This window comes from Varroa destructor, unplaced genomic scaffold (genome assembly GCF_002443255.2).
Source record: "Varroa destructor unplaced genomic scaffold, Vdes_3.0 BEIS01000006.1, whole genome shotgun sequence".
NCBI lineage: Eukaryota > Metazoa > Arthropoda > Arachnida > Mesostigmata > Varroidae > Varroa > Varroa destructor.
In genome coordinates, this window is record NW_019211459.1 from 12,521,326 (window position 1) to 12,544,452 (window position 23,127).

General features: G+C 39.4%; 2 protein-coding genes and 2 long non-coding RNA genes across 13 annotated transcripts in view; 2 read left to right on the forward strand and 2 right to left on the reverse strand.

The window, feature by feature from the left end:
• The window catches only part of LOC111252275 (uncharacterized), a 53,605-nt gene extending 47,005 nt beyond the window's left edge, over positions 1–6,600 (forward strand). For 3 of the 4 annotated variants that reach the window (XR_002674149.2, XR_002674150.2, XR_015330137.1), the window contains 3 exons: positions 4,878–4,979; positions 5,208–6,083; positions 6,460–6,600. This is a non-coding gene — a long non-coding RNA (uncharacterized LOC111252275). Of the gene's footprint in view, positions 1–4,877; positions 4,981–5,207; positions 6,084–6,459 lie in introns of those variants that run through there. The other variant, XR_015330136.1, reaches the window with a different exon arrangement.
• Positions 2,033–12,341, reverse strand: LOC111252420 (ran-binding protein 9-like). Of its 2 annotated transcripts, none has more exons than XM_086992758.1 (8): positions 11,906–12,341; positions 9,945–11,218; positions 8,541–8,652; positions 6,424–6,769; positions 5,854–6,049; positions 5,179–5,582; positions 4,859–4,970; positions 2,033–4,506 (listed from the first exon to the last, which is right to left on the reverse strand). In XM_086992758.1, exons 2-8 carry the CDS (start codon positions 10,741–10,743, stop codon positions 4,376–4,378), a joined length of 2,100 nt encoding a protein of 699 aa, XP_086848884.1. In that variant the 5' UTR covers positions 10,744–11,218; positions 11,906–12,341; the 3' UTR covers positions 2,033–4,375. The 2 variants fall into 2 exon arrangements, with proteins under 2 accessions (XP_086848884.1, XP_086848883.1); XM_086992757.1 differs by having other exon boundaries at positions 11,587–12,341.
• Positions 12,342–12,359: 18 nt separating this feature from the next.
• Positions 12,360–23,076, forward strand: LOC147754871 (uncharacterized). Of its 4 annotated transcripts, none has more exons than XR_015330141.1 (4): positions 13,420–14,045; positions 14,794–20,996; positions 22,103–22,328; positions 22,684–23,076. It is a non-coding gene; the product is annotated as an uncharacterized LOC147754871 (long non-coding RNA). The 4 variants fall into 4 exon arrangements; XR_015330142.1 differs by having other exon boundaries at positions 22,763–23,076; XR_015330140.1 differs by having other exon boundaries at positions 13,421–14,045; positions 22,103–23,076.
• Positions 18,318–23,127, reverse strand: part of dally (division abnormally delayed protein) — a 68,914-nt gene continuing 64,104 nt past the window's right edge. For all 3 annotated transcript variants that reach the window (XM_022810954.2, XM_022810953.2, XM_022810952.2), the window contains 5 exons: positions 22,785–22,973; positions 22,117–22,314; positions 21,862–21,982; positions 21,361–21,699; positions 18,318–20,967 (listed from right to left, as the gene is read on the reverse strand). In XM_022810954.2, coding sequence (XP_022666689.1) covers positions 20,762–20,967; positions 21,361–21,699; positions 21,862–21,982; positions 22,117–22,314; positions 22,785–22,973 — 1,053 coding nt within the window. In that variant the 3' untranslated portion in view covers positions 18,318–20,761. The remainder of the gene's footprint in view (positions 20,968–21,360; positions 21,700–21,861; positions 21,983–22,116; positions 22,315–22,784; positions 22,974–23,127) is intronic.

Consider the following 23,127-nt stretch of genomic DNA (forward strand, 5'->3'; position numbering starts at 1 on the left):
CAATAGTGGCAAACGTTTGCGCTCAGTCGCCCACAGTTGGTTACACCTGTTGCTGCTGTTTCAAATGCAGCCGTTGCGACCACCTACAGTAAGACTCCATCAGCTTACGTGTGGAGGTACTCTGACCACAGGAACACGGATGATAACGACGAAGTCGGCAACGTCAAAGCATTTGTAACAATAAAGATTAGACTTTGTTCGTATCTGTTCTTAAGTCTTGTCTCTGTCGGCCGTGTGCGCCCTTCACTATGTCTGGCCACTATAGATCCACGTACTATCACGTTAATTATAGCCAATGTTTGGGGCAGTTGTTTTGATGCTAGCGATTGCTACTGTTTGCACAGTCACGAGCCATAAAACACGGTGGCGTCATTCTAACGTATGATAAACAGCACCGTCATTACTTAGCATCTCAAATCATCAATACCGCTAACAGCAGTAGCAGACATATTCGAGTCGTTTTTTTGGCGACTAATGACTGACTGCTTACCGAACTGGCCTAGCTCGAACACTGGGTCGACCGGCCGCTTTTAGACATTTGCTGTTTGGTGTGTAATTGCTGGCGAAATATCATAGAGGCAGGTGTAGCCACACAGTCCGGTGCACCCGTCTTTGGCAGCAGACGGCCTGGACGCACACAGGAGAAAGGACGAGTCGCGGGGTGTTAAATTAGCCACCAGCAACGCCTCATGACGACCGCTGCAAATGTTGGCCCATCCAGCTGCAACGAATCATTCGAGTCCCATAAACTGCCACCTGTAGCTAGCGTTATGTTACTGTTGCTAACGCTATTATTGTGGTTATTGTGCGTTAGTCGGTTCCTGATGTCTAGACTGGCTGTGATAGATCAATCGATCATGGGGAAACTGGGCTGTAAAACTTCTCTACGTAATTTTGACTACTAGTAGTAGTTTAATTATGCTAGTGGGCGAAACCATGTCAATGCAAGAATACAAGAATGATCAGCATACGAAGATATCGAACTTTTGAATCATTAGAACAAAGTCGGAAACGAACATCATTCGAAGACGCATATTCTGCAAGTACCAGCCCTTATAAATTGGCTCGTGTGGAGTATCTGGATGAAAACGCATTCTTGATAAAGCCCTAACATATTTCACAGATTAAAATAATATTGGTATTTGTCAAAATTCCAACAATTTGATACATTATATCGTAGTAGTATACGCGGTCTCCAGCTAACACGAACAGCACCCTTTTACTCAAACTAGCATAGCAAACTACACTCATTATGTATTTGCTATCACCCACTATAAGCTTCTTCTGAACTGTTAGATTTAGTGTTGAAGAACTCGCCCAGTTATAACGCATTGCCCTATGTTATATGAACGGTAATAAACAACGAAAGCCGTGCGTATTTTGTACTTATTTTATAAAATACTCAGGCTTTAATTGATACATGATATCTAGCGATAGTCCGCTTGTTCAATTCATGAGTTGTTTTCCAGGCACTTTTACTCATAAATGCCCGTCAATCTGCCAATCTCAGATGGCTGGCCCGGGCGATACGTTTTCTACCTAGTTACAAGATGGTATCGTTAAACTAAATAGGCCAACTTGGAGCAGTCTATTCAAACGAACAGTCCACATAGTACAGCACATGAATATTCAAGGCTGCTTCGGCAGCCCTTGGTAGATTTTGGCAAAAGGTTAAATACAGTAAATAGAAGGTCTATTAGACTAAGATATACAAAAATTAAAAAAAGTGCATGTCTAATATAAGCTCATCTATAATAAACAAACACTCAGCATATACATGGAGGTACAAACAAATTTAGTACCGCTATATACATTTACGAGATTTGACAAGGGTTAAAGGATGCCATTAGGTGAATTATAAAAAATCAACTCCATCTGCTCTAATCATATAAATGACAAAATATGAATCCACCAATTTAACAATATATGAACAAATATAGGCAATGTGCACTGTACTCTATTTTTAACGTTCTACTTTGCCTGTGACAATTTACTGGTCTAAATCAAAACCGAAAAGATGACTCGTATCGAAGAATAAATGAATCACGTTTCTTGACACTTATTTATTTAGTTTTATCGGGCCGTAAACCTTAGGATTCCGATGAAACCTGTGGAAAGTATTATCTGGGAACCCACTGTGCTTCGCTCTCCTACGCTGACCCGAAGTTCACAATACTTAATTGTCCTACTTCCTTTTTTTACCTATGTAACTGAATTACTTTTGTCTATTTTCTAGCTAGAATATTCCAAGATGCTCTCATTATTTGTTTGAATTAATATCATAGTTACATATTGGTAATAAGAACAATAATATTAGCAATCTGGCACTATCTCCTGGAGGTGAGTCAACAGTAACTGTTTTAGACAGCTTGTTGCCAGTATTAGCAATATTGGGATCATACAGATTTCCTCTATTACTTCTGCTAGTAATAGTCCATTATGTCTTCACTTCTAGGTATATAATATTATTTTTTACTAGTATATATGTAGTTGCTCAAAGGATGATACCTTTTAACATCTTATCGCCATGAACACCGTTACGTTATAACCCTTCACCCCGGGTCAGCTCTTTCTTTCTCCTTGTGTGCCCCACACACATGTGATTGGTCTGCACGTGCTTAGCTATTGGCCTAAGTACTCAATACTAATTAGCAATGTAATTACGTATGCATGCTTAAAAAAATAATTATTTCTTGTTCACTTGTCACATGTTAAGCTCGACAAATTGTTTGCTTTCAAACTCTCAAGAAGTGACAATAACGACTACAACAACAAAAAAAAAAACAATTTTTCTTTAATGCAGTTTTCTTCTTGATTATTCCTAATAGTAATGTCAATAATAATTCGTCCATTAATTACCAACAGTTCATCCTTTCTAGCGGCACGCGTATGTGCTGGGCAATATTATTGTACCATACCAATATAGACTTCATGGATTTAATATTTTTCCGTCGTTCTCGGGTATCCATCAACAGCTCTTCAAGATCATATGTCACCATCATATGTTATCATCTCCATCTTCATATTATCTTATTGTAAGCACTAACAGGATTATTCGTTCAGTCTTCATTCATAATATATATATATATATATATATATATATTATTCATTGTTCACATACCATTTTCAGTACCGCTACTATTAGTAATAATGATAATAATAATAATGTTTAGCAATGTGGCTCAAGCAGAAAGCATTTTTTATCATTCTATGAATCAGTCAATTCTCATTATTACTATAGTAATATTCCTATAGAGTGATCGATCATCTAATACTCATTTACTCAGACACCAAATTAATCAACCAGTTATCAGGTAAAAATGACACGTCTATGTTGCCAGTTTCTGCCAGTAGTTGCCATATAGTCACAGAATGACTCAGCATGATGACCGCGCGTTCATTAATTAACTACAGAAGTGAAGCATGTATACCATAATGCTCTGCTACCAAATGAGAGAAATCACATACGTGTACCCATTTGCGATAATTACATAGTCCTGCCAGTGTCATCGATCGCGCAACGCCATAGACACGCGAAGTTTCTGCGAAACCCAAGTCGATGACAGAAACAAAACTTTTTGGCTAACCCATGACAGGTAACGTCCACAGAGGATTTTACATAAAGAAGCTTGCTGTTTCAATATAGTATTAGTATTATTAATTACTTTGTATTTCCCAATATTTGCGTTTCCACAGATAAAGCAATGTTTCTTAGGGTTGTTCTTTCTTTTGATGAAAGAAGTGCGCTTAGAAATTCAGCTTATGTTATCCTCTTCTCTGAACGCTCGGAATTGCATATCGAATAATTTTTGGACGAATGAAGTTAGTATAGTCATTAGGTCTTTACGTAGGTTACACTAAATTACAGGCATCGAAACGTAAATGTTAAGGGTCGGACAAAAGTCGTTCTTTCATTTGTTTTTATGGGTCTAAACCGACCTTCACAAACACGTATCGGATGCTATACGGTCGCTCTACGGTACAGTACTTATATCAGGCGAATTGCTTGCTTTCAAATGAAAGCGTTCTCACCAATTTGATGTCCTTGAAGAACATCAGATTATCTTACACATAACATCCATGCGCATCCACGCTTACACAATACATCCTTTACTCTTGCAGTTATCGATTGCTAACGTTTACTTCGGGAAGTAAGCGGCGACCTTCAGAGCTGATCAGATACATTTAAATTTCTTTCTTAAATGAAGAAAGTGATAAGTTGACATCTCTAATATCGGATGCTGAAGACGCGCTTTCAAGGGATCACACGATAGTCGAAGCTGGATGCGGCTCGCCTAACTTGTGACGGGTCCGTCGGGAACCATTGTTATGGTATGGGCTGCACACTATTGCCGGTGCTCTTTGTTGTTATTATCTAGTTGAGCGTCGAATCCACATCCGCGAAAGCCGAAGCTCCTAGTCCACTCTGAGCCATGAGCTTGATGAGCCGTTTACAATGGTTCAGTGACGTTTCAAGAGGCGGTGGTCTTTTGTCACCCAGCAACTCTGAAAGTGTTGAAAAAAGATAAGAATTTTTTGCTTTAAGTTTTGCTTTTTCGCGACCACACGAATAGAATAAAGGAGACTATTTATGAAACATAACTCACAAAAAACACGCACTATTCGTATGCGAACGGCTATATATAAAATTCCTATGAAATTCGAGTGAGCTAGCCTTAATTCCAAATTAAGGCTATTTATTGTTGAGCTTTCGCAATCTATATAAAAAATAAGAGACGAACGGACCGACTGCTTTTAGTTCGTAAGCAGTATTTACTAAACTTATATTCGCAAAAGGATATTACGGGGTTACCCCATTGGGAAAAGTTTATTAGCACCAGTACAATCCTTAACTAACCGAGAATTGCACTGTTAAGCACGGCTGACACAGGCTCTCTCTCCGAGGGACATAGAAGGTATGCAACAGGACTCTGCGTAGGATCCGAGTAGGCCAAAAGGGCGCACGCGTCCTAAAATAAGTAAGTTTGCAAGTTTTATGTTTAGCTTTCCTTAATATTTAACTAATTACTTGACAACAAAATCCTCTTTTTGTACATATAAATGAATAGATATAAGTACACACCAGTAGTAGACCAAATTTGCAAATGATATATATGAGTAGTCATTTGTACTGCTTTTTGGTTTTTGTTTCAAAGAATTCCGACGGCGGTTACTTACAAATAGCATTTGCTTGTATTTTCCATCAGGATCCTTGAGAGACTTCTCTAACTCGTAGAGCTCCTTGCCAAATTCGATAATCTTCTCAAGTGTCACCGGCGGGCGGGTGTCAGAATCTCGAAGTGCTGTCGCCGGGAACACGACGGGTAGTGCCGAAGCGTACCGCGGGTTCTCCTCGATATCCATTCGTTCAGCGCCTTCTTCGAGGTCGAGGGCATCGCCTGAATTCTGATTTCGATTATCCCGTCCATTCTCACTAAGGTCAGCGACCATTTCCACAAACTGCCGACACATCAGTTGGAACCTCAGGCATGGTTTGCGTGAGTCCAGCAGACCTGGATACAGCTGACGTGTCATATTGATCGCTTCTTCGATTCGGCCGGCGAGCACCAATTGCCGCACACCTGTCCCGAGAAACAATCAGAAACAAATAGATATACTTACACACATACAGTGCGCAGATGGTAGCGTACTATGGACATCGTAAACTATTATATTGATATAAACAATTAAATCAAATGTTTATAGAAATCGACTTGACTGAGGCTCAAGGTTCTACGCACAGCATCCTAGAAGTAATATTAAATTATTAGGAAACGTGTCTGTTTGATGCTAGTTTTTCAATAATTTTCTAGCGTTATATCTTTTCGGTGGTGCTGGAGTATGTTCACTTACGCTGTCGGTTACGGATGGATTCGAGGGGCTCGTCAATAGTCTGGTCCGTGGCCTTTGCGAATGATTCAGCCGTGGATAAATAGCCATGGTGCATTAAAAACGAAAGTACTAAACTATGAAGAGTAGTCTGGAACTCGCCTTGACTGTCAGCCACAGGAAACGTCTCGATTTGGACCCTTGTACGAGCACGAGCTTCCTGTTAATTATAAGCGCGAAATATCAACAGATAAGTTGAGTTTGCCTAGAAAAAAAAGCTAACAAAAATGAGGTTTCCACGACAGTAGCATATTAAAAATAAACAATTAGGCACCAATAATCTTTGATTTTTCCTGTTATAGAGTATTTTTTATTAAGCACGATAATGCTTACAATAGTGACTAATATTTCATCAATTTCCTATTCAAGTCATAGAGAGACATCATTACTATAGATTCGAACATTTATAAGCATCATACTTCGATTGTACAATCTACTGATACACAAATCCCAGACAATGAAATATCGATACCATATGAGGCGATTCTAACTGCTAATTTTTGTGCTTAATGCGTTCTTTGTGTACCTACTTACATGTATCACGCTCTCAATATCAAATACGAATGGTAGTTGTCCGAAGTTTGCATCGATCACTTCGCCTGGCGTCTGCAATCCAACCGTCGGATAGAGGTTTGCCGGTAGGTTCTGGAAGGCTACACCAAGGTTCACGCCGTTCTTCGTATAAAAGCAGGTATTGTCGAGCAAGTTCACGCCACAACCGATTACATCGCCGGTTGAAAAAGTTGGTCCATACGGCTGACCCGTTCCAGATGAACAGAACGAATGGCCATCGTCGCCATGATACCCGTACGATTGCTTGTCCCAGCCCGGCAGACGATTCATATTTACGCCGTGGGCCGACAGGCCAACTCCCATATAGCTGATATTTGATGCATATTTGGTAGGACAAAGGCATGGCGCACAGAACGAAAGTGAGTTAGCAGCGAGGAACCCCCAAAAGAAAAACAGGATCAAAGAAGAAATCAAGCAATATGTGTGAAAAAGAAGAAAAGGAGTTCAGAATTTAAAGGGAAAGCCAGATTTTACGCGGAATGAATGTCCAGTATTCAAATGTCGGCGACATGAAAACGCCAGAAAAAAGGAAGCATAATTGAGGGGGAAGAAAAAGAAGGCAGGAAAAAGTTAAATCGAATACGACACACGACAGGGAGCAGTGTAACAAACAGCAAACAGAAGAAGACTACGATTTCAGATTATACGTATTGCATGGCCTACCATTTTAGACTAAATATAAGACACAGCTTACGATAAGTACATTTTAAGACTATATGTTTCGCAAAATTCTTGGGTAGGCGAACCCTTAATTAGTTTCAGATAGCGAATCAAGATTATTTTGTTCAGAACAATACGTATTTTTACCTTCCGTTGCAGTCAATAAAAAGACTACGTAACTAATTTCTTTTTCTTTTGTTAATAAGAATATGTACTATTCATTTTTTGCTTAACTCTTACTTTTGATATGCTGAGACCAATTACATTTTTTTACCCGAAGCTTTTGATTGAGATAGCGATTTTGTTGTTTATTTACACATTTAAGACTCGGATTGCTGCAAACGTTTTTTTTAAATGTATACAATATTCTATTTATATATTTCATGCTGTATATGCTTCCGGCACCGTATAAAAAATTCTTTTATAAAAAACAACGTACATCCTAGTCGGTTTCAACGGGAAACCTCTACATTTCTCATGAAAAGTACGTTACACATCCACCTATTTCTTGGCTTCAATGTTTTGTTGTGTGAGAACTAATAGGCTCACGCTTCTCCTCATCCCACTCTCTTATAACAAACAATAAAGAAGCAAACATGAGAAATAAAAGCGAAATAATCCCATTGGCGTTTAGGTAGTCTGCTATAAAATATTTAATCTTTCAGAGCAAACGAAAAAAACAAGAAACATCAGGTAAGAACTTTTTTCATATTATTTGTGTTTTGCAATCGGCCAGGAAAACCTGTAGACAAAGGTTCAAGAGGCAATAGATCGTTCTTGAGTAAAAAAATAGACAAGCCAGAATCAGAACTAATTTTTTCAAAGCTATCCCGACACCACAAAAATTAGCTTGACCTACACCGAATCGCTGATAAGGCAAAACGCGTTGAAAACACAAAGCGTATGTGTTTGAAAATCAAGAAAAAGGGAGGTCACATAGCGAAAAAATTATTTGAAAAATTGTTTGGAATAATAAAGAACAAGAGGTGAACGGCTGGCGCGAAGGACAGTTATGTGAAAAGAAACAATGAAATGATAGAGAAACATTAAGGGAAAGAGGAAAAGTTCAAAAAAACAGACGAAAGAAATCATTCGAAAAAATGCATGTAAAAAGGGAAAAGAAACCGAACGACAATCGTCCACACATCGGATTCAACAACAACAACAACAACAACGTGACACGCGTGATTAAGGCCGTAACTTCCTATTTCCGTGTTTTGTTCAGTGGGCCTGAATTTTGAGTAAATTGTAACTCTTCATTAGTCCAGTAAACCGATGATGCACTGCATGTACACGATATGTATAGGTGACCGAATATTAGTAGCACGAAGCTGACTAGTGCTAGCTAAAACGCGGGTTAAAACTGATCAGCATATAAAAACACATCCATATAAGTCCTTAATTAGAAAAGAACGTACCCGTCGCGACCTTTGGAAACGATCTTGACCTCGAAATAGTAAATACCACAGGCAGCCGGTATTGGGTGCGTTGCACGGACACTCGCTGCGTCTTTGTGATTTTTCCCAGTACCTGCAAAAAACAACCAGGGCGAAGAATAGGTGAGTCAGGATATTTTACTTAGTGTCACGTGCAATAAAAGTGTTGACAGTATTAGAATCATCTTGACATTATCTTTCATACTATTATTAATTTTAGCGCTGCGTCATGATCATACCGCGGTCCACTCTTTTCTAAATCATACTTTCAATCACGAGAGCTGCACAATGGGTCATCTGGGCATATTTGGCATATCATATTCAGCCCTTAATTATTACCTGGACTATAAGTAACTCAATCAAATATTTTTTTCTTTGAACTTACACGACGGTTTATGTAATTAAAAACTTTGCCTAATGCATAGGTGTGTATCGTGTTTATTTCTATAGTTATCGGTAGGTGGCGGACAATACGATCAGGTAATCTTGACTCCTCTTCTTGTAAAGTGTACTAAATTCGTCAGCCATCTCGACGTATTGTTGTTTGAAACCTCGGCACAATTTTCGAAGACACTAATAACGCTGAACTCAGCGCATATTTACGTCATTAAAAATTAAACAAAGTACGAAGATCACAGCATGGTGGCGTTTATTCCTACTAATACCATCGAAGATGAATAGGTGCGCTAAGAACCTATTATCAACCAACTATTTCATTAAGTGCGGAAATACTACTTTATGAGAGAATCGTAACATAAACACGAGCGCCGTTGCAAAGGAGAAGATAAAATTGTTTGCTTACGCCTTGAATGCTTTTCTACTGCTGAGCGTGAATTTAACATTCTATCAAAGATATTGGTGGATTGCCGTTTGACATATTGATATACCCCCGCAAATATATATTTAAAAAAGGTATCCTGATCTGCACAAATACTTTATATGTTGTTGTATTTGGTAATGTTTTCACAGAATTATTTAGCATGTGTGCTGAACTTGTACATGCTAGATACACTCAAAAATGGGACATCCAAACCATTGTGGCTATTGTGGTAATATAACAAGGTCGCATATTTCGTATTATCAAATGACAGAACGACCACATTCAGTTGGCGCATTTGTTCATGCACGCTACCGCGTGTGTATAAACTTAGTATCTTCCATTTCGGAATGAAAATTCTACTGGCGATGTTTAGTAACAACCACAAAATTTTCATCAGAGTTTCATCAAATTATTAGCGCATAATTGATTCACATTGCACATCTACATCACGGCTGTTATATCGTAAGTCATTATTTTTCCGGTTTTGAATAATTTCCACAGTCATTTTATTCTCATTGCACTTTCATATGTTCTGTGTCGTCCTCTTTCCATTGTTGTGGTCTCACCTTTATAATGAACTCGTAGATTATGGAGGGACAGACCAATATAGGTGAATTTATCTTTGGGGCTCCACTGGCGAGGAAGCGGTGTTTCACTTTCGTCGACAGCAGGGTAAAGGAGGCGAAGACGTTCATCTCCTCCTTTTAATGCCTCAAACATTTCGGCAGTTTGGTGGGCTGTCGGATTTTCCATCTTGCTTATTGCAGTGTCGATTGTACCTGTGATGCCTGTTGTTGCTGCTGCTGCTGCTGTTGTTGTTGTTGTGGTCGTTGTGACAACAACTGCTACAGTTGAATCAGTAACGGCGGATGTAGCAGGAGCAGCAACGTCAAAGGAAGCGTTGGCAAAGGCGAAGGTAGCGGCAAAGTTCGTACTCGAACTTACAAAAGCAGCAGGAACTCCTTCACTAGTAGTAACGAAGTCGCTTCCTGCCTGATGATAACTCGAAGACTCAATCTCGACTAGTGAGGATGCAGGGTCACGGTTCTCATCAACATCAACGACGACAGCAGCTGGAGAAGGAGCCGAACTTGTTGTATCGGTAACGATCGCGTTGGTCGTGCTGCTGGTAACGGCTACAACAGTCGAGGTGGTGCTAACAACGCCAAGTACAACATTGGCGACTTCGGCAGCAGCCTCAGCCTCAACAACCGCGACAGCAGGGTGTATGTTGTCAACACCACTTCTTCCTACGGCAGTTGACGTAGGTTCGGTGGTCGCGTCTCTTGTTGTTGACGCTGCTGGCCTACGGTCGGCGCCACAACCACAGATACTATCCGTGGCCCAGGTCGACTCCGATGGCATAGATCACTCAACCACTAAGCACCACGTTTAAGCAACAGTACTTTTTCAATTGTTCTTTTACTAATATAAATGATAATAATGGCTGTGGTGATATGAGTCACAGAATGGTCGCATACACACTCATTGACGCACAGACACAAACAGTGAATCTAGACCTGAAGCGTTAGGTTATGGCTGCTACACGGGCTTGCTATTTTTTGATCAGCTTTCCAGATACTGCCGTCAGGCATGATCAATCCCTGCTGCTCTTATTTTGGCTTAATCACGCGACATCCCACCTAACGAGGTAGTCCAGAGACCGAGAGATGACGATGAAATGGGTCGAACGCAATAGTTTGCCACCCGTTCCTCCGCGAATGCACAGACTCACACGGTAAGCGTCAATAAAGAGAAGACGATAGACACAGTCCACATTGAAGCCCACGCATCATCAGCTGGATGAGCTCCTCCTTGCGATTGCTGTAACAGAAAGTCACTAAACCATAACAGAACCATAACGTAATGATAGGTTTTTTGGCCGGCACAACACAATTATGCACATTAGGCAGTTTTTATCAATTCGGAACTTCCGTTGTTGTAATTGTTGTTATCTACTTTGGCAACTATCTTTGGCTTAATGGGAACGGATAGCTAATCAATCGCCCTCTAGTCGTGAGGCTAACGATTATTGGCAGCGTGACTTATGTAGCGACAAAACAGTAACATTAAAGTTTATCAGGCAGCCAGTCAGATATTAGCAGTGGAGAGGTCGAATGCTTGTTTTATAGAAATTCACGAAACAAACGCAGTGACGGGAGTCCTGTGAAATGAAGCACGGACAAGAGATCGCCTAATGTGACCCACATATATTAGGTGGTATGTTGACTATCCATTCAGTTACAGGAACACTGCAGATGAAACGGACAACCCCAAAATGGTACAGTTTATGGTGCAGGGGTGAATTTCCCGTTTGTTTTTGTGCAGAACTTCTTTAACGCGGAGAAGATGCGCCGCTCGCTTTGCTCAGCTTTCGTCGTAGTTGTAACCGTCCACTCGCAAGTCAAGGCAAAGAAGGACCCGCGGTCCGTCGCCCAGTTAAGCGCAAAAAAGGTCCAGTTAAACAGCAGGGCTGCTCTACTGCATGATTAACCAATGAACTGAAGTATTAAAAAAGCACACTTACAGAGCTGAGCCACAGACTCACTCGCACAGTTGAGAAACAGTAGTATTCAATACAGGTACATGACTGTGGCCAGCAAAGTGAGGGGCATCGGCAGCGGCTTTTGCTCGATGTCTACCGCCTAACCCAACAACCCTGCCTGCCTGCCTGATAACCAGAGGAACAGCTGAGTGGCAAGCAGCGGCGAATTACTGCCAGTGCGAACTCTTGGCTGCTGCTGCTGTGAGCCCAACTAGCCTGCTTTCTTTTTATGAATTGGACCCTGGCTTTGCTGTAGTCTCTCTACTACAAGTATGTAGTTTTAGCATGCAGCAGTTATACGAGCAGCAATAGCATCATGCACAGCACAGCGAAGATGACTAGTGACTAGTCTGGCTATGTTGTCGTAGAGCGCTGACTACGCCACTGGGTTGGCGGCCATAGAAGTCTGTTTCGCTCGTGCTATGCTTAGCTAGATTGGTCTGCTAATAGCTGGTAGCTGGGATAGCGTTGGCGGATACCAGCCAAAGACGACTATTTTCATGGCATAAGTTCGTCTACAGGCAGCTGAAATATTCGTGTATCTGGGCATTATGCCAATGCACGGCAGTCTTTCGATGGTAAACAGCAACCTAGCGCCCGCGCGTTTAATCAAAAGCGATAGACGGCGCGTAATTTAACGGAAACATAAAAATCATATTACGTTGTGGTATAGCGAAGTATCGAAAAAAAAAACGAAAACGTTCACACAAACGCATGGCAAAACCGTAAGCGATACGTCATGCCAAAGAAGTGATAAGAGAAACAGTTACAGTAATGGAGTAGTATTATGCTGGGATCAACTATGTGAATACAACGTTATTTCTAGTTTTAAAGGCTGGTGACTCGTGGTTAAAAAGGTTTATAGAAAAAAAACAAGAAAGAAGTTGCAAGATATTCAAGTGGCATATTCAACGTGGTGTTTGCCATACAGCAGACAGACAGGACAAGCCCAGATTTAGACGTAGAATTGAGTCGAGCTTAGTAATTATTATTGGTATTATTATTACCTTGTTAAAGCTTTTACTAAGTAGATCATTGAAAGATGACGCTTAGTAATATGAACTGCCTGCGACAATTACTATATTAGTAAACAACGATAATATAAGTAATATTACAATGCTAGTATCTATTTATATATTCGTTATTTTGATAAAAATGTTTACACTTGATGAACGATGAGAATTGAAGAGAGAGAGAGAGCCGGACTTATCTCAAGGTGATGTCAAAGAGACATCATCGGCAGGACCAATTGCCTTTGCTGCATAAAAAAGCTACAGGCGGCAAATTCCCGAGGATTTTGCAGTAAAATGCCAACACCAAAATGAAAAGGGCCTGCAAAAGGGCAAAGAGACAAAAATATTACCAACAAAATAACAGAAGCATTTAAATAATAGCAGACGGAAATATAGGGTATTGCCTTTACCTAGACATTTTACTCCCTTTCCGCCGATTATTATATCCCTTATCTATTTACGATAGGTAAGTGGTCATCATAAAAGCGTTGTGGAAAGTTTACTGACGGTAAAAGGCAATCATTTTTATGTCTTAGCGAATACATTTTCGACAATTAATTTAGTAGAAATTATACTACGCTCAACACAAAGTCATTTTGTAGCGCTGGAATAATTTTTCATTGGCGACAGGAATTACTCTCCTGGTCGTATCTAACTCCTTTGCGTGTTCGCATTCACTATTAATATAACATTTGAGCCCACCTTTTTTCCACTTTGAGTTTTTTTAATAATTATTCGTTTTTTTGAATTGTAGTCAACACTCACCATCGCGCTATGCAGCCACGACTAAAAGAAGTGCCGTTAAGCGTTCACAAGCTTATCGTTAAATGAATAAGCTATGATGCTGGTCAATAGAAAGCACAGTAATTAGGCGGCAATTTATCAAACGAACATTTTGAAGGAACACGGAAAATTTCATATGAGATTATTGCTTATTCGGTTTATTTCCTGTCAAGTGCATATATCGATATTGCGTGCACTGGGTTGTGACGCAAGCTACGTACCAAACCACGTAAATGTTTTATAGATACAAGACAGGCATCAGTTTCACTCAGGGAGTACTACTGAACACATTTGATTCAGAATGAGATGGAACTTTTGAAACAAAGGTATCAAAATGACTACTAACTGACCCCTTGCTGCTTTGCCCGATAGTGATATAAATAACCGTATCGAAGTTTTTGTAAAGATCAACACTTGTTGTTGTTTGTGATCAACATACATGTTTTTCTGCGATAGCCTTATTATTTGTGGCGCAACAGAGAATTACGTTAGGAAATTGAAAATACTATTCGAAACGTGGTAGTACGATTGGCTGACGTTTAGAGTTATTAGTGTTTAGAAATCATTTTAAAAAATCACTCAGTTTACATGGGAAAAGCTTGCGCGTCTTGCTAATACTGCCATCGAAAAAAATAATATTATGTAGGCAATTAGTTGTTACGTTTTTCGTTTCATAACGATATAACAGACTTCTTAAATTCTGATATAGATATCTCGAAAAATAATTTGCCAGCAATTTTTAAACGCATTAGTTGCTTCAGTGATATTTTTCCAAGTGGTATATTTTTTTAATGATTTTGGCTGTAATCCCGCTTTACCTCAGGTGGGATGGGGGTGGAATAAGGTAAAGGGGAGTCTTTGGCACTTATGCCATTCGACAGAAATCTCCATTTCAAGCAAAGTATATTCCTATAATTTTACCGCCAAGCTATTTTTTTTTAAATAATTCTGGACTTTCTGGCATTGTTGAATACTATTATTTTTAGGTGTATTTTTTACGTGAATTTCAAATGAAAAGCTATAGTAACTCATATAGAAATGCTCCTCCATTTTCTATTTGTGGTTATTTTTCAGACATTTCTTAATGGACCACCTTCTGGTTACTGTGGAAGTGTGAGGGAAACACTGTGATTTTCACAACTTCTTTAGGGGAAATCTAATTTACATTTTCAATGCAAAATTAAATCGGATTCATTTAGATACGAAGCCGTTGCCAAGTTATATGCCAAGATATTTTCGAAATTCGTTAAGAATTCATTGCATATTCCCCCAGAGGATATTATAGTGCGGTAACTTGGCCTGTAAACAGTCGACAACAAATGAGAGATTGAAAAATCTGTTTCTAAATGTCAGTACATTTAAAGGTTTACAGGTTAAAGTTGCTTCAAAGAGCCGTAACAAAAATATAGCTTGTGAGTACTATGATAAAACAGAGGTAAAATTAATTGAAAAATATCAACTAAATAAAAAAAAAATTAAATAATTCAATTTTTCCAAGAGTAATAACGGTTTTTTATTTGACAAAAAGAGCGATGTTCTGCTCGCAATCCATTGTAACTTAATCTCGTCACATCTCTCAAGTATTCTACTATAGTATGACAGCTTTACGGTATAAAGATTTTCCATTCCGCAAGTAGTATCAGTCGATTTTTGAAGAAACTGAAGTGATTAACCACAAACATAGTGAGCAGTCGAGTTGATTTAGCCTCGATAAGCAAGTTCTAAATGTCAGTATGATAGTTAAAATATTGATTGTACGCAAATTGATCACTAATATGTAACATTGATTAGAAGCACCAAAAGTAAAATTTTGGCAAAAACATAAATAGTAGTTGCTATTATAAAAAAATATAGACAAAAGTTTGAAAAGGTCTCAGTAGGACGTTCTATTTTTCTTATTTCATTTTCGTGTCGAGATCGGTAGTTCTAATTATTTACTTATCGAATAATAAAGAAAAGAAACAGATCATGCAACGCGTGCCGATGGATAAAGTGGAAAATTGGATAGGAGCACGAAGATAGCTACGGCGGCATCGACCGCTCGTAAAGTATGTCTACCGATGATTCGTAACTTCTAACCGACAGACTTCATTGAATCTACCGAAAACGCCAACAATCAGGAGCGCCAAGGAACGGCTCGCTGCCATAGTTCTGCCCTATTGTTTTGTTCCCAATGGACCTCACTCACTTGTCAGCCCTAGCCATTACCGTTGTTTGTCGTCTGTCGACTTTATTTTTCGCTTGCTTCAGCACCACCGTATCATCATCGTTCTCTAAAACGAATCATCGCGCCGTTGTTCCAATAATCGTTGTTCCCTATAATTGTCCCTTTCTCCTTGTTTGCCGCTGCGCTTTTTAAAATAGCAGGATAGCTTCTTTTGAAAAACGCGTCCGCCGTTATTTCTGTGGCGGCGCCGTTTAGAATCAGCTCGCTCAATGGTCCCATCGTTTCTTTGGGATTACTTTGCCATTATAGGTTTTCCCCCTTTTTAAAATAGATCACGACTTGAAATAATAATAACGTAAACAATTTGCGTTTCGTCATATAGTAAAGAAAGGTTCGTAAAAAACTAGTAGACCCAAACCATCCAGTGCAGTGAGATGGGCAAGCTAAGTTGGAGCGACTTACTTTCACAATAAACATAAACATGAAGGAAGATAAAGTGTACACAAATGATTATCTGCAAATCTATTTCCGATTCTAATTAAATGCTAGTACTTCGTTGCCATAAATGCGCTAGATATATATGTAATTTTGACGTCGATACATATTTCTACTACGCCAGTTTGAAACTTTTAGACAAATCGAACTAAATGTATTTATATATATGTCGGTCAAACACTCAAAATATTCACTTCACTGTAGAAAGAAGTACAATTCTAGCCACGAGGATGAATTCGAAACAGCGATCTTACAGACACCAGTTTCATATCACCAAAAAAAACACTAAGCTCACAAGGCCCGATGGGCCGATTTTTGCGCCGTTCCGCACGGAGTCATCGAAAAGTCAATCAATTACAACGGTAAAAAAGAGGTCCGAGCTTTCACGCAAGCCTATATCCTCTTCAAAACGCGTGCAAATAGGACCGAGTGTATTTTCTTAAGACACTCTGGATTATTAATAAATCATCATTTGGTTCATGTTTTTATCTCACCTTAAGTTGGCACGCAAGATTTATTAATAACATTAATAGTAATAAACAAATCAAAGGCGCTCGTAAGTGCCTTCACGACACAAGTCAACCGAAGTTGTTAACTTGTACCACTTGCAGAGCTTCAACTACAAAAGCAATAAATTTAAGTGTAACTGATTTAACCCGATCCAAAAAATATAAATAAAAACACGCTTGTTTATTGAGCACGTCTTTATTATTATTTATAATAAATTATTTCATTTCAGTTCCAAAAAGCTCGATATTTGAGGGTGTGACGAATTTTCGCGTGACCGCTATAATCGAAGGCACGTAGTTTCTGCTGAGTCACACACGCACACAAAAACAGCATCGAAAATACAGTTTGTACAATTAGAATTAGTTTGACAATTAGACTTCCTGTTCGTTAATTCGCTCCAGGATATGTATGTATAGATAAAATCTGTAAAGAAGTTCACGAAATATTTCTTGTTTAGGCATAATTTTCCATTGCTCATCAGTACCTAGACTGGCAGTTCTTCAATCTGCAGGCGACAGCTGTGCCTGCTAGCTCTTCATAGGGTAAATTTCATATTTGTCTGGACATCGCAAAGCCCTCTTTTTTATCAACTAAGTTACCGATTCGAGTAATTGGTGCCTTCGACAATAATTCAAACACAGCATCTTTCGATGAACCTGTTGTTTACAAACAAGACGTCTGCAGGCTATATATTGGATAATGCTATTTTAAGCGCGCACTACGATTACCATAACGAACGGAGGACAACATTTGGAAGACGAGAAAAAAAACAACGCAAGAATGATCTTTATTGTGAGTCACTAGAAAGAAGTTTTCCAATAACTACGATCTACCTGAGCGGCGCTCTGTGCATACTTTAGAAAGCGTTTCGGGCTCATACTGTAATTTCACAGCTACGTCGCTTGCGAGAACTGCTTGTACAATGAATCAATTTTGAGTCTGCATATATGTTTAGAATATATCATAACAATAATAAATTCTTGCTGTCACTAGCAAAGCTGCTGAGTCATTGGTCGATCGATCACGGACCGGCCAGGGTATCGACCGGGTAATAATGCACAAAAATACATTTGGACATCAAGCGCTCGGAGAACCACCCCGCAAGCACAATAATAATAATAGTAATAATAATATTTACATAGAACAAACGAGTTTGGGTGTCCCAGCAGCGCGAAGTCAACCAACAGCTAACAGGACATCACGTTATTTTAAGCTCATGTAGTAGTAGTACATTCATGAATATCTGGCGGGTCTTCACATGTTTCATATGTCTATATTCTCATCTTTCTATAACAATGAATCGGCTTGGTCTACCTCAGAGTTTCGTCAGGCAAAGGATGGCCGTCCCAGTAGAATAGTGCCTCTCTCACTCCTTTCTACTGCTGCCATCTGCCGTGTACCATTCGCACATTATCTTGGTATAGTCTTGTTTGTTTTTTTTTTTTTTTTTTTTCGATGAGCAAATAATCTAAGGATTGCTTTGAATTAAACTACAATCATATGATATTCTGATAAATTCTGTTTTCCTTATGATCTTTTTCGCATTCGTTCCAGTCGTTGTTAACGAACACAAAGAGATGCGGGTGTTCAACTTTTTCGAAGCAGAAAAAACGTCATCTGTGTATCTCGTCTGCTATGTTCTTAAATACAATGCATAACGAAGATAAGCGAACATTGTTTTGTTATCGGCATGTATTTTTCAAAAACCTTTCAAGAACCAGCCCTTCGTTAAAGAAGCTGTCTTTTTGACAGTTCTTTTCTGTTTCACGCTCATGCGATCGCTAAGACAGTTGTTAATTACAACTATTTGAATCATTGTGATTACACTAAGTTACGTGTACGTTAGAATTACCATTATAATAAGTTTCGTTATGTCTATTCCTTTATTTTTCTTGCCCGAAGATACTTGCAGTAGGCATTGCATACATCTGAGCCTACAATTAGGCCTGTTTTTGTTGACATGATCGATGCCGAGTTGTTGGGATCTGTTTGTCGAGCTTGCTATTTTTGACGCTAATCATGGTTTTATCACAGATGAGTGACTAAGTGACCAAGTGGTGTGTGAAGAAAACTGCTGACGTTTATTGAAGACGCGCCGCTGCTGACGTATCGATGTCGCTTTTTATAGCATACTATTGAAGCTGAACGAAAATATTACAGATGCGTGAAGATGAAACTGCATTGATGGACGTACGTAATGGAGTCTAAAAATGAATTACCGTTATGTATTTTGTGATGTAATAATTGTGCATCATTAAGAAATGGCGAGTTCCGATTACTGAGCTCTATCTTGATAGATATATATATATATATGAACATCAAAAATTGATCAGTCATATGCCGTGTCAACACTGCTGAGCAAACTGGAATGAACGATCTATGGCAAAGTCGGTTTGACGTATTTATCGACCAGTTCGCGTTTCGTTGAACAATGTATCGCCAATCATTTCGATGTTGATCCCTAAAAGCCAGAACTGTTTTCTTTGAAAGAAGTCGCGTCAATTATAATGCCTTTCAATCAATATCTTGTTAACCTTCTGTAACGCCGCATGGTGTCTTTGCATTCGATCAACGCCCCGAGTTACTCGAACGGAAAGCGGAACGAGGAAAAAGTCATCTGGGGTCCACCTATGTACATACGCAAATCTGTACACAAAAAATACTATTAATTCTTTGTCACTCGAAAAATTCCTCAACTGGACATCATTATTAGCTAGAGTCGATAGAGGTTTGCCGCGGGCATGTTTTAGCGGTGTCTCAAATGGCCCTGACAAGGTTGGAAGGCCAAACACGACCCATTATCCCAATGCTTAACCTCTACTTCAGATCATTCCACGGTCTACATTAGTAAAAGGTTTGAAGATCGATACATTTGCGGATTGATAGATAATTAATAATGACGTGCTACTGACCTTGACCGTCGCAAGTAAAGCCTCTTTGCTCGTTCTGCTCCTATTAACAGACATATCTTATTGCCATTGTTCACCTTAGAGAATTATTAGTTACTCAGCCAATCGATAGATCGCTATCCTCGAGATAAGATTAAAGTAGGTAGCACTTATCGATCAATTTCCAAACAGCGTTAGTCAATATGTTAATGTGCGTGTTTCTATTCTCTGATGTTTCTCGGTATATCCACTGCAACTATGAATGGATGAAAATGTTAAAATTCTAGATCGACCCGGCTATAATGATTCTGTTGCTGAGTGCTTGTTCCTTTGGGAATTAAATCAATCAGGCGGTAATTGTTTGCAAAGAGGATCGATCGGCAGATATTTAGTCACTCATTGATAGCACTCGTAGCCAATTAAACTAAATTAACTCACAGATGCCACTTTACCCATCATTGTTGCTGTCAACGTCACTGCGACCCCCTTTTGGCAGTCAATCTCTAACGGCTGTCTCAATAATCTCTTATAACGAGGCAGAACTGTGTCTGTCAGAGCTATCAGCGGACGTGTGTTTGAGTGTGTCTGTCGTATCTGTATATCAAATATAAAACTATGCAATGAGAGACACCCGACAGATAATTTAGGCATGGCTATTTGGATATTGCCTATTCTAACAAGGTACTATATGGCAAGATAGTCAGGGACTACTCTAGGTGTCTCCTTCCGATTCATATATTACATACGTATATCGTACATACCGAATACGCTATGGAAATCGAGGAGGATAAAAAGTGAGGCGATAGGTGTCCTAACTTCATCGTAAGTCTGCATCGATCAAGAAACACTCGTCAAAAAGAAGTATACTTATATATGTGTAACTGTAGCAATCAACGTAACCTGACTTTTGCATATGCTGCTATATATAGTACAGGTGTCTAGCTGCAATCTATTGCTAGATATTCTCTAGAAATATCATCGTTTATTGGTAGTTTCTCAAGACAATGATAGCGGTAGCCAATAACAAGACGTCGACAAGGCTTGGATTCGTGCGTGATGGGCTGGAGTTTGGATCTGAAGGATCGGTGGTGACCGGCACTGATGCGTTGAAATTGCTTCGCATTACGGCCACATTAGTCTCTTGTTCGTGATCAGCTTCGGTATCGTCGTCAGGACCTGCGCCCGAGCCTGAAGACGAAGCGTCCGTTGGAAAAAATGTTAGTCTCGTGTCTGAATAGACGATGCACTGCCCAGGGTGAGGTGTTTAATGGGGTCGATGTATATCATAGTATATTCGATTAACCACAATAAAATACCTGGTAATACGATGATCTGACAATAAATCTCAATCACAGATTTTGAGCATTACTTATTAGGGACCATAACATCGTTTTCTTTAAGTGAGGGTTGATACCACATTTTCAGAGGACTTCCCCGAAATTCCAACGTCGATCATTAGACCAAATAACGACTTATTATAGTTCAGCGTAAAAAAAAAAAACGTAAGATTCACAGAGTTAGAGTCTGAGTTGTCTTTTATGGTAAATGTTAACTTCCTGCCTTAACAGAATTGGTTCTTACCTGATCCTTCAAAGTCTCCACTGCCTTCCAGGTCTCCACTCCCTTCATGGACGCCTCCCTCCTGTTGTCTCGTCTCAATCCCTTGATAGTTGTTGCTCTCTGGACGAATCTTCATGACACCCGCATTAGCTATCTCAGTTGACATGCGCTTCATCTGCGCCGAATACTTATCCAGAGACTGATAGATAGGTGTTTGATGGTCACTGAGACTTACTTCAGAATTTAGCCGCTGCGCGATAATGCCTCGCTCTGCTATACTTTTGCGATAATTTCCCTTTTCAACACCTGTCCAACAGTTCGAGTTTCCGCGAGGAGTACAGAGGAACTCACTAAAAATACCTGGTACAGGTAAAACGCAAGAAGGATAAATCATATTTGAGAATCGCAATCAAAATAGCAATGTCAATTCGGAACCTGCGCAGTTGGGATTTTGTTTTTGTTGTGCTAGATTTTGTTTACAAAAATTCGTATATAGCTTACATTCATTCCTTGCATACGCACCCAAAAGATCACGAATTTCGCCAAGTTTGACCTGCAACCCAATCGTTAATATCTCGAGTTTTTTCGCAGGCCCCGTGAGTAGATTTGTGGGGCTCGAGCTTTGTTGAATTGTAGATGGCCGCTACAAAGAGTGATGACAAATGTTAAAAAAACAGCAGACATTTTATCGCTTGCATTCACTTCATATAACTGGTATATAGATCTGGTTTGCTAACACAAAGTAAGTATTTTTTTGTTGCAGACCTATGCATATACCTGTGACGTGGATACTGCTGACCCAGTGGGCCCTTGGGGATCTCCGCAGTTGGCGCGCACCCTTTTTACCACCTCAATACCATTGTCCATTGCGTACTGGACTGCGTCAATTAAGCGCCGCGGCAGAATTAACAGGGCGTGCTCTACCTCACAATTAGTTTCTTGCGACTTTTTCAACAATAGCGTAGTCTTATCAACCTAGAAAAAAAAGGGTCAGTTGATATAAAAAGCATTTAATAAAGATAATAGGTAATTTTTATCGCTTTGATTTCGATCGCACGGATACAGATAGGATACATCTTTACAGATTAGCTGATAACTTGAAATGATAATAATTTTCACAGTATCTACACTGAAGTGCTATAAGAAATATTATATTTATATATTCACAATAATATTATTGGTGACCGTTATTATTATGGCAGTGTACGGCGTATCTGATATTGTTAATGTACAGTGTTGCACAGCTGGCAGAATCGCCTTGTATGAACTTATATCGAATAGAACAGTGTATCGATATCGATATAGATATACTAGAGCCCTCATACTAAAAAGGAGAGAAAACAGTTCTTTTGTTAATTCGGTCTGCCATAGCCCAAACTAGGTTTCGTGAACTTATGTGCCCACTCTCGATGCCGATGCGTAGATTAGCTGCACCGTAAACGTACCAAACTGGACCATGCCGGGTCAAGATCTGCCCAGGGAGCAAAACACCCACGCATTACGTTGAGACAGAATGAGATGCATGGGTGCAGATCGTAGAGACCTCTACAGGTGGGGCAATAGAACATCCTCGCCAAAGCACGAGCGCATCCATTATTGCTGGTCACGTTCATGTTAGCAGCCATACGCAGAATCTGCATCAAAATAGAAACAGTTGAATAACTGTGAAGTACTTAGCAATCATAGTGACTTTCATACGATTGTTGGAAAATAAAATCAACACAAGGTATCAACTAAGTTGGGTTTTAAATTTTTTTGTATTTGTTCACTGAAATTAGCCCAACTTAA